The sequence below is a fragment of the Coturnix japonica genome, chromosome 15, assembly GCF_001577835.2.
Source record: "Coturnix japonica isolate 7356 chromosome 15, Coturnix japonica 2.1, whole genome shotgun sequence".
Taxonomy (NCBI): Eukaryota; Metazoa; Chordata; class Aves; order Galliformes; family Phasianidae; genus Coturnix; species Coturnix japonica.
This window is the reverse complement of record NC_029530.1, coordinates 5,018,506-5,030,328: the sequence shown is the minus strand read 5'-3', so window position 1 is coordinate 5,030,328 and position 11,823 is coordinate 5,018,506. Positions and strand designations below refer to the sequence as shown.

The following is an 11,823-nucleotide window of genomic DNA, read 5'->3' as shown; positions in this document are numbered from 1 at the left end:
GTTTGGAAATGTTTCAGTGAGCTCCAGAACGACTGCCAGCAATTGTTTTAATTCTAAGATAACTACATTTCAATTATTTCAGTTGTGTTCCAAGATCCGGTCAGTTCTGTGATGTAGTCATCAGTGGGAATCAGCTTCACTCAGTTAACACATTACATTTTTTTCTTCTTCTTTTCTTTCTTTCTTTTTTTTTTTTTTAATTTTCATTTTGTTCATCTTACAATGATCTTAATATTACAGTTGTTTCCTTCAGATTCAACTTTTAATTTCCCTCTTTTTATCATTCATGTTTGTAATTTTATTTTACTCCATTTAATCATCTTTGTTAGGCTAGTAATCTGGCCAAAGAGCTGCAGGGCAAAGAGCAAAAGCTTCTTGACCTTGAGAAAAACTTGAGTGCAGTAAATCAAGTAAAAGATTCTTTGGAGAAGGAACTTCAAGTTTTGGTGAGTAATACTCCAACATTTTGGCTTTTTTCCTTTGGATTTTGCTTGTCGTGGTGAGAGCGTAGTGAAATGCTGAGGATCAGTTCTGAGTGAGGAAGGTCTTCCAAAGCTATTTTACTTACAAAAAGAAGGCACTGATCCATGACTAATAGGATCCATCTCAAAATGAAAGGAAGATCTCACATGACTTGTGTTTATCACCTGTTTTGTCTAAATAGGAATTATCTGTTGACAAATCACAGGTAAAATATTAAGCCAGATGAAAAGCATCATGCAGCTTAAGTTTAGACTACTAAGGACCTGTTATAGACTACTGTGTGACCTGTTATAAGCCCAGAACTCATGTTTCTTACACCGGGCTGTCTGCAGTTCTGTTGCTGCACAAGCTGATGGAGAGCTTATTTTGAAAGCTTAGGGATTTTCTTGCAATCGAGGCAAGGCTTGCATTGTGTTGCTGAATATATCAGTGCTAAGCTGCAAGTCAAAATCTTCAGTTTTCACTCCTATCAGAAATAGATACGGTTTGTTTTCTACATGTAGAATACCTAATATAAATTCAGTGGCCAAATTACACTTTAAACATCAGATCTTACCTCAGATTTCTGTCCACTTTTTCAGAATGAAAAATTTACTCGTGCAGCTGATGGAGAAGAAAATGCCCAGCGCTCTATGCAAGGTATGTCTGCTGTGAAATACATGGAAACTAAAAAGCTGTAGAAAACTCTATTGCAAAATAAAGTCCTCATGTTCTTTCAAATTTAAACTTGGCAACACAGCTGTTTCAGAAGCTGGGGAAAAGACAGGGTTGTTTGCAGTCTGTCCTCTTGAGAGCAGCATATCTTGCAAGTAGGTGGAATTGTTTACAGATAAGTAGTTACTAACTTTGTCTTTAAAATTTTACTTGCTTAGAAACAATAAACAAACTAAAGCAAAAAGAAGAACAGTTTGCACTCATGTCTTCAGAACTGGAACAACTGAAGTCTAATTTGACTGGTAAGGAAGAAATGAAATGGGATGTTTTGAAATATGCATCAGCTTTGTGCTTTCTTATGCCTCCTGCTCAGCTTCCAGTGTCTTACATAGTATGCAGTGCTTTCACAAATGCATACGCCATCAAAAGAAAGCCTTTTGTGGCATCGCATATAATGACACAGCAAGATGACCATTGTATTAAGGAAATAGTGCAGTAAGGCAAAAGATTTCCCAGCTGAGTGTATTCCAAATCAGCAGTTAAATTCCTGCTTTAACATTGCTACAAAATCATGTGATAATGGTCAGGTACTCAACAAAGTCTTGGTGACCAAACAGGAGCATAATTAGTATTCTCCTTTTTAAGGACATTGTAAAGATTGCATGTTAGTCTGATCATCTCCTTCTCCCTGTCCCTCACATGTGGGAGGCTCCTTCTAGTTGTGTATCTTAATTTAAAACTCATTTAGAAAGAAACTGATGACTGTATACCCTGTAAGCAAGTCTTTCAAGGCACTGTTGGGATTCAGGTCATATCAGCACAAGAGAGATGTGGACAGGTTGGATGGGGGGAGGGCCACAAGGATGATCCAAGTGCTGGAATGGCTCTGCTCTGAAAAGAGAGAAGGCATCAGAAGACCTTGTAGCAGCTTTCCAGTACCCACAAGGGGCCTATAGGAAAGCTGGGGAGTGAATTGTTGGAGAGTATAGTGGTAAGACAAGAAGTAACAGCTTTAAACTAAAAGAGGATGGGTTTAGATCAGACATTAGGAAAGAATTCTTTACCGTGAAGGTGGGGACACACTGGAACAGGTTGTGCAGCTGTGGGTGCCCCATCCCTGGAGGTGCTCAAGGCCAGGATGGATGGGGATGTGGGCAGTGTGATCTGGTGGCTTGCAGTCCTACTCATGGCAGTGGGGTTGGAACCTTGATGGACTGTAAGGTCCTTTCCAACCCACACCATTCTGTAACTTCATGGTGCTTGCATTGTTTCTTCCTGCTGTGCTGTTGGTGAGAAGTGCTTGTCTCTGCTATTATATTGCTTCATTTCTATCAAATACATCTAGCACAACTTCTTCTGTCCTGAAGCTAAGTGAATCACCTCTGAAACAAAGATCTCTTAACTAGTTGCTTTACCACTGTTTCTAAAGTGTTCTTAACCTTCTGCTACAGCTAACAGTGCTAAGCTCAAACCAATTATAATTATTAACTTCAGAAAGATAATACAGATGGTCTGTAGTATCATTTTGTTTATAGTTCTGTATGGTCTTCTAGCTAATCTGTGCATACCCTTTCTCTTAAGCTTACTAGGCTACTAACCTTTGTCTTGTTCAGTGATGGAGACTAAACTGAAGGAGCGAGAAGAGAGAGAACAGCAACTGACTGAAGCTAAAGCCAAACTAGAAAATGATATTGCAGAGATCATGAAGTCATCAGGAGACAGCTCTGCCCAGCTTGTGAAAATGAACGATGAGCTACGGTTAAAAGAAAGGTATTCCTCATTTCAGAATATTCTCATGTTAATTCTTTACTGCTGCATTCCCTGCTTCTCATTTTCTCTTTGCAAATAGCTGAGCGTGATAGTCACACTGGGTGTCACATTGATATGACAAGTGGATTTAGTCTATCAGACTTAATTCATCAAAATGATCTCCTCACAGTTATTTGAAGAGAGTGTTGGTGTTTTTAGTTACTAAAGTTCTGTGTGGCATATACTTCTAACAGTCCAGAATAAATGAACATTTTAAGGGTATACTGCCTCGTGGTTGTGCTTCAGAATTATTTGATTACTCAAAAAGCTTATTTTATTTCAATACTGAAGAGACTCTTTATATTCTTTTTTGGACCAGCAAGAGAAAATGTAGGTTCTTTCAAATAAAAACTATTCTGTGCACAATTAATTTGTAAAGAACCCCAGGCTTGAGTTGAGTGGCAAAAGTGTTGCTGTGCACACAAGCAAGTGCTCGATCCTGCACACGTACATTTAATTTAGCAGAACTTTCCAATTATGTTAACTATTAAAATCTCTTTCTGAAGATTTGGATAGAATATGGGACTTTTACCTCTGAGTTTGTCATACTGTCAGCAAAAAATATTATTCTTTAATTGGTCTTTTTAGGGAGTTGGAGCAAATGCAACTCGAGCTTACAAAAGCAAATGAAAGGGCTGCTCAGCTGCAGAAAAACGTGGAGCAGACAGCACAGAAAGCTGAGCAGAGTCAGCAAGAAACTCTCAAGACTCATCAAGAAGAGCTGAAAAAAATGCAGGATCAACTACTGGACATGGTAAGAAGTTTAAAAAGCGCTGGCTAACTGTATGGAGAATGAATAGTTACTACGATGTACCACTGCATCTTTAACTGAGTTCCAACTGTTTTATTTCCTGTTAGAAAAAGGAAATGGAGACCAGTCAAAATCAGTATAAGGATCTTCAGGCAAAGTATGAAAAAGAAACTTCTGAGATGATCACCAAACACGATGCAGATATCAAAGGGTTTAAGCAGAACTTGTTGGATGCAGAAGAGGCATTGAAAACTGCGCAAAAGAAAAATGATGAGTTGGAAACACAGGCTGAGGAGCTGAAAAAGCAAGCAGAAGAGGCTAAAGTATGTATGCTTTGTTACTTGGCATGTAATTTCAAGTTCAGATCTTTGTAATTCAGTGACTCATTGATTTGATTTTTTTCCTGGCTTCACCGTTTTGTGGTAGTTTATTTGCAGTGCTTGAATTTTTCCACAATAGGTTACTGTTGATTAGGGAAATGAAGAACACGCAACCAGCTGGTTATTGTCTCTAGATTACAAAGGAATCCATGAAGTATATGATTCTTTGACATGACCATTTCATGTTCATAGATACTTGATTCAGTGCAGTAAGTTAGAGCCAAATATTATTCTCAGTGTTACGAATTTTAAATACAGTATGTTGTGAAATACTTCATTTAAAGGTGTTACACGCTTGAAATCTGTAGTATGATCGTGTGTTATGTGCAGCTATTTGGTACGGATCTTGACTTGAATAGTTGACATTTTGTCTCCTGTTTCTTTGACATTACTGCTTACTTTCATCCCAGATTAGTTAGTGGTTATAATGTTTCATACTTCAGCAAATTGTTCAGTGTATTAATTGGCAAATAAGTTGACTTTTAGGTACATCACTTATGTGGTGTTTTGAATTAAACAGGCTATGGCAATATTTCTCAGGCAGAATCTTGAGGAGAATTAATTGCGGAAGGTTACTTTGGCCATTGAAGGCAGTGTGTTTTAGCTTAGATTCTGATGAGACCCCTCTGTAGCTCTTATATCTGAGCAATGTTTATTCAGAGAAGTCATTGAGAGCAGTTTAAAAAACACAATGAGGTTTTGTATGGAGGAGCCTTCAAACCACGATATTTTTAACATAACCACCAAAACATTTTCTTTTGGATGTTTTGTAGTGAAATATCATTGGTGTGTTGGCTACAGCTTAGTTTGCAGAGGGGCTCCGTGCCAGAATACATACAGTTTGATTTAAACTTAAATCACAGTAGCACTGTTTGCCCTTAATCCACATTTCTCATTTTGTCTGCTTGACTTCATTTTTTGTTTTCCCTTCTCCCCAACTTTATTTCTTTAGTCCTTAAGCTCTGTGTTAGCATCAGCCAGAAAAGAGGTTGAAGTAATGTCAGACGAGATGAGGGATTTAATATCAGAAAAAGAGACTCTGGCACAGGAGAGGAATACTCTAAAATTAGAGAAGGAGTCATTGTTGTCACAGCATCTAGAGATGGAGTCAAAGATTCTGTTAGTTCAGCGAGACCGAGAAGAGCTTTGTACAAAAAATGAAGAACTCAATTCAGAAAATAAAAAACTTCTACAGCAGAAAGAAGAAGCTGAGGCCAAAAGTCATCAGGAAAACACAGAAAAGGTAGCTCTGATATCTGAGAAAAGCAAATTGCTCTCTGAGATTGAGACAGCACAGGCAGATCTTCTGAGGGTAACTCAAGAAAATGATGCTCTCCGGTCTTCAGAGTCAACCTTGCTCCAACAGCTGAAAGAACTTCAGGCCAACAAAGATGCTGTGGATGCGGAATGTCAGAAACACATCAAGGAACGGGAAGAACTGGAGAGTTATCAGAAGAAGCTTTTGGAAGAGAATGATGCAGTCATTAAAAGCAAAGATGACGTCATTCAGAAACTGCAAAGTTCTTATGATGACTTGGCTAAAAATCAAAGAGAGCTACTACAAGAAGTGTCAACTCTGACTGCAGAGAGAGATTCAGCCCAAGAAAAAGACTTGGATCTTAAAAGTAAACACATAGCCTTAAAAAATGAAATTGACTGTCTGCTGCAGACAAATCAGAGTCTGCAGTCGGAGAAGGAGATGCTCCTTAAGAGCAGGGAAGAGCTGTGTATGAGTTTGGCCAATACTATTAATGAAAACCAGGCATTAAAACTGAGAAAAGATGAGATGCAAGCAGAATTAGAGACTGAACATGAGAAACTTGAAAAGATGACAAAAGACAATATGGAGTTGAAGGCTTCCCTTTCTAGTCTCTCTAATGTTCTCGAGGAAATGAAATCCTCAAGAGAGACATCTAACTCCGAACAAGTTCATTTGCTTCAACAGGCTGTTTTTGCATCAGAACAAAGGCTTCTGGTTGAAAGGGAGAAACTTCTAAATGAAAATAAGGAAGTTACTGAAAAGCTCGCTAAGGCCACAGCAGATGCTGTGCTTGCTGAGACAGCCTTCACTGAGAAAATAAAGGAATTGAACTTGGAAAAGGAATCTGTGTTTTCTAAGTCATTGCAATTTGAAAAGCAAAGTGAAGCTCTTCTACGAGAGAAGGATGAGTTGGAGAGAAAATATTCCGAGCTTCTTGAGGAGAAGAAGTCTCTTGAAAATGCAGTTTCTGATATGAAGGTAGAAAAGGAGCTGGACTTCTCAGCCAAGAGAGTTCTGGTCCAAGAGAATGCCACCCTCAAAGATTCCATTGGAGTCCTTGAGGAAGAACTAAAGAGGAAGAATCTAGAAAATCAAGACCTGATAGCCTGTAAAAGTGACCTTTCAGATCTCCTGAAGGAGGCTCAGGATGCCAGAAGAACATTAGAAAATGAACTGGCTGCTGTATCACATGCCAAGCAGGTCCTGTCGTCTTCATTCAATACCTGTTCGTCTGATATAGAAATACTGAATATAGAGAGGACTGAATTACAAGATAAATGCAAGAAATTAATTGGTGAGGTTGAAAACATGAAAGAAAACTTAACCATAGAAATGAAAGCTAGAATATCAGATAAGGAATCCTTTTTATTGGAACGTATGGAGCTACAAAATAACATTAGTTTCTTAGAGAAGGAGATGGAAGTGGTGAGAGAGAAAAATAAAGAATTTCTGACCGAGAAAGAACTTCTGGTTCAGGAGAAAGAAAAAATTGAAATTAAACTGGAGGAAGTAATTAAAGAAAAGATGATTCTCTGTGCAGAGTCAGAGCGGCTGGCATCTGAAATTCATCAGGTGAAGAGTGAATTAACTTCCCTGTCTGCATCAAAAGCAGAGCTTGAGGACGTGCAGAGCTGTGTCTCTGAGATGCTGGATGAGCTTCAGCAAAAATATGAGGTGACGGACAAGGAGAAAATGGAGTTAGTTCAGGAAAATGAAAGTCTGCATGCTGAGTGGAAGAGTCTGGTCATCATTAATGAAAAGATACTAGAAGAGAAGGAGAAGTTGTCCAAGGAATATTACAGACTGCATGAGAAAGCAGTGGCACTTCTAGAGCAAACTGATGCAGACTTCTCATGCAGGATGCTGGTCTCTGAGGAAAAACATGAGCTGCTGCTGGAGGAGATGAGCAATCTGATTTTGAAACTAAGAGAAATAGAGACCCTCCAGGCCCAAATATTTATTCAAAAAATTGAGGTATTGAAATACATAAACAATCAAGTATGTTGTACTAATACTGAGCACTAACTCATTGATTTCCTTTCTGCACTTCATTGCACAATCAGCACTTCAACTTAGAATGAACAGGCTGGAATTTTGATCTCATGACTTTGGATTTCTTTCAGGTTGTGAGTCTGAAAGACATTTCAATTATACCATTTATTCTTAAATAATTCCTAAATATAGGAGCCAATGTTGTTGCTGAATGTTGCAAGAAAACAACATAAACTGTGAATAAAAGGAAGTTTGTTTTCTGACTCTGTCAGGAAAACTGGGCAGTTCCTCTGTCAAAGTGCTTTGCAGCTTAAGAGCTGGAGGAGGGGCTGCAACAGACTGCAAATGTGAGTTACTCCAAAAGAACAAAACAACATCCTGCTCCTGTAAGTGTCACTGGATTAAATAACAGTGCAGGAGAACCATTTAAATCTGCAATGTTGGCAACCATTGTGTTCTTTTTATTCACAGAAGTGTTTTGTATTTACTACCAACAAATTCAGAGCAGTGTTTTGAATTTTACTTTGGCTTGAAGCCCATAAAATCATTTTTAATGCAAAATGGAAGCGCGATATCCTACAGGAATCCATTATGCCTGCCTAGGTGTTAAAATACCCTTATCAATTATTTCAATTTATGAGGGCATAATGACCAACACTAAAACAATGTTACCATTGGCTTTATCTGGTATTTAATTTTTAACTTTTTTTTGCATTTTTAGCATTTTTTATAATTTCACATTTTCTGAAATGGAGCAGTCTGTTGGAAGTGAATATTTACTGAGCTGCCACTCAGTGGTCAGAAACCTGACAGCAATCACAGCGGCGGTAAATAGAAATCCAGGTAATTAAAAAGAAGAAAACGCGCTTCCTCTGTGGTGACACAAGGATGAGATCCCAATTGATGCCTTCATGGCAGTGAATCTACTCATGACCACTTACTTTTATACTTTATGCAGCTTCAGAATTCCTGTTGAAGTCCGTGTTTAATTGGAAAGCAGCTGGCAAACAGTGGAGCTGTGCATAAGGTATTGTGGTTCCTCATGTGCTTTCAGGTGTCCCACTGGTAATACTTTCTTCCCTTCCATCCCCCCTTTAATCATAGGCTGACAAAAGAGCGGAAGAAGTTTTACAGACCATGGAGATGGTGGCCAAAGAGAAGGACGCCATTCACCAAGAAAAGATTGAAACTTTGGCATCTTTGGAGAACTCGAGACAGACAAACGAGAAGCTGCAGAATGAAGTAATCATATTTAAATGCTTTTATATGAGAAGTATCGCCTAGTTTGTTAGTGATTTGGACCTTTCTCATGGTGTCTATGTACCACGTGCAATCTGTGCTCTGGGCTTTGGTCGCCTTCTGGTATGAAACATAACTCAGTCTGATGCTTTGGTTCCCTGAGGTTGTGTCAGGTGTGGCCTCACGCTGCAGAGAAGTGTGCTGTACAAAAGCACGAGCACAGCTTATAGCAGGACAAGCACAGCATTGTGCTCTAAGCACCTGTTCTTCAGTCTGTGCCCTGCCACTTCATAATACATCAGAGTCTGAAGACAGGGAGAATGTCCCCACTAATCCCCCCTGCACTCATTGGCCCCAGAATATCTTCATCTAAACTGGTGGCTTTTCTGCAGATGTGGAGCACTCTGTGGCCTCTTTTTGATCATTATTTCATCTTGTGCAGCTCGCCTAATAATACGTAGTGCACAGCTGGGTTAACCTAAGTGCCACAGCTTGTACAGAAACAGTAATGTTTTCCAAGGAGATCTGATGGCTCGAGAATTAAAAGCAATGACGTTAATAATGGCAGGAGTTCCTTTTGGGATTAAAAAAGAAAAAAAAGGAAAATCAAGCACAGGGTCCTGTAATGCCATGAGAGTGGCTGAAGATTATCTGTTATGTAATATGATGTGTCGGTGAATGCAAACAAATAAGGTTCACAAGCCTGTGGGATTTCACTGGTAAATGCAAGCTCAGTAAATAGATCGGCAACAATCTGACCTGTGCAACAAGATCTCCAGGAGGAACTGATTTCTAATGGATGCAAGCACAACATTCAGCCTTCTGTTTCTCAGAAGTTAAGGTATGGTGAAGGAGAACTTCTTATCAATTACTTAGAGGGATAAATATCAAAGGGAAGAGCTGATTTCAACAGGGAGTATTGAGGTATTAAAAAAAAAAAAAAAAAGATTTGAGATGAATGGCATTTAAAATGGAGGTAGTTGGGAGCTTTACATTTTATACCAGGGTCTATATGTCAGATTACTGTAAGCTGCTCTGAAGAGGAGATTGAATTCTTTGTGCTCTGGACTTGAATTCAGAAGGGCTCTACCTGTTCTGTTGGACAAATGCTTTTCAGTACAAATGGTCTGAATTAGTTTAATGAACAAAAATGGCAAAAAGGAGCAGCTCAGCTCAGGCCTTTGTGTTCCTGAGTACTTCAAGCAATACACCTGAGGACAGTGCAGTTCTTTTGTGTAATTAGTATTTTTTCCTCTTTAAGTTGGACATGCTTAAACAAAACAACTTGAAAAATGAAGAGGAACTCACTAAATCAAAGGAGCTTCTGAACCTGGAGAACAAGAAAGTGGAGGAACTTAAAAAGGAATTGTAAGTATTTCAGTGTACATTTGTTAAACCATTACTTGGTAGTTCCATTTACCTTCCTTAAAAGAAAAAATGGAATTCAGTACTTGTCTGGAATCCTTATTTATAAAGCAGGGATTTAATCACAAGTAAGTACTGGCTTGACACGCGTATAGCTTGAAATTGGAATATTGCTCCTGGATTTCTAAGTGCTATGAACAAATCCTTCATTCAAGCTTTGAAGTAATTTGTTTGTTGGAGGAAGTTTCTGGTTCTGCCACCTGAGGGCACTAAATTATTTTAAAAGCTTAATTGTAATCAAATCCAAACAGTATTTCCTTACAAGTGCACTTGGAGCATCAAGTAGTTTGAAGAGGCGCTGTTTATAGAAAACTGGGTTCTGCTTTTGTTTCTCATGATGACCATTTCCAGTTTACTCCACTTGCCACACTGTGCTCTTATTTTCTAACTGCTTTCATACAAATGCCCTGTGTGTAAATACGTTGAGTTGATCAATTCTCATCTGAGAAACTATTGCTTATGTACTGTACTGTGTAGCACTGTACACAGAGTAACTGCAGAGCATCTGGCACAGTCATTTGTATGTGAGGTGTTGTTGCCCCGAAGCTGTGAGTGTGCTGCTGTGAATAGAAGTCCAGCCGTGTTGTTCCTGCCTCCACGCGTGTGGGAAATGCCAAAGCAAAACAACCATTTCTAGAGCAGCTGCTGTAGTGCTGGGGCAGCGTGGGGCAATCAGACTGATTTCATGGAGAGACAAAATATATTTGACTGTGGTTTTTTCAAGAGAAGACTGGTTCAACCCCTTAGAGATCAGAGAAAAGGTTGGAAAATCTGCAGTCGTGTTACATGCTAAATTCTAAAGGTAAATCAGACTTCCTTTTGTTTAACTGTGCCCAGTAAGAGCCCACAGAGTTCCTCTGTTTGGAAGCACTTGAGTAAGTTTCTGACTCCTGGGCTCTCCTGCCTCTCACAGCCACACAAGTATCTTTAATATTCCGGTCAGGGTTTAACCCTGTGTAATATTGGCACATGGAGCGCTGAGAAGAACAAAACCCAGTCATAAAAGTTCCCATTTCATGAAGTGAAGTGTACATTTTCCATTAAGACATACTCAAATGTTCTACAAACTCAGGTTAGTCACTTGTCTCCCAGGCAGGCAGAAACAACCTGCTTTAAGGAAACAATGTGTATTAGTAGCGAAATGAAACCTGCAAATGCACTTCAGCTTTTGATTTGTTGTTTGGTTTTGTACCTGAAAAGTGATGAGAGCGGAGCAGCCGACCCCACGGTCTCACACCCTGTCGGTTGTTTGGGTGGCAAACCTTGCAGTGCTGAGGGCTGCGAGCTTTGTTCGTTTTTAAAGACAGTTCTCCTGCCTTAACTGCAGAGCGCTCAGCCACGTTCGTTTCTGAGCATGCCTGGGCTGTGCAGCTCACCAGCAGCCCCTGGGAGGGATATTCCTGAATCCGAGTGCTTGGTAACCTCTGGAATGTGCAGGATGAGCAGACTGGATGTTCCCTGCGTTTCCTTGAGTGTCTGATGCATTTGAAGGAGAAGGAAGCGGCCGTTCTGTGCTGCTGCCTCTTTTCAGGGTTAAACCTATCCATGTGCAGCGAGGTACGGCTCGTCACCTTTATTATCAGTCCCAGCAGGCACGTGACCTAGATGTATTTTTCCAAGCTGTGAAGCTGATTCTCTCCCACAGTTTTTTCTTGCCTCCCTCGTTCCTATGGTAACAATGCACTCTCTGTCCTCGCAGCGAGGCGCTGAGGCTGGCAGCTGCTCAGAAGTCCCAGCAGCTTGCAGCTTTGCAAGAGGAGAACGTGAAACTTGCCGAGGAGCTGGGCAGAAGCAGGGACGGAGTCACAAGTCATCAGAAGGTAGAGTGG

At 39.8% G+C, this 11,823-nt stretch overlaps 1 protein-coding gene across 24 annotated transcripts in view; it reads left to right on the top strand.

Annotated features, from left to right (window-relative positions):
- The window catches only part of CLIP1 (CAP-Gly domain containing linker protein 1), a 58,179-nt gene that overhangs the window by 35,447 nt on the left and 10,909 nt on the right, over positions 1-11,823 (top strand). For 14 of the 24 annotated variants that reach the window (XM_015877841.2, XM_015877842.2, XM_032447758.1 and 11 more), the window contains 10 exons: positions 330-446; positions 1,065-1,122; positions 1,356-1,439; positions 2,751-2,907; positions 3,535-3,700; positions 3,805-4,020; positions 5,030-7,312; positions 8,435-8,572; positions 9,831-9,937; positions 11,694-11,814. In XM_015877841.2, coding sequence (XP_015733327.1) covers positions 330-446; positions 1,065-1,122; positions 1,356-1,439; positions 2,751-2,907; positions 3,535-3,700; positions 3,805-4,020; positions 5,030-7,312; positions 8,435-8,572; positions 9,831-9,937; positions 11,694-11,814 — 3,447 coding nt within the window. The other 10 variants (XM_032447773.1, XM_032447771.1, XM_032447772.1 and 7 more) reach the window with 6 other exon arrangements.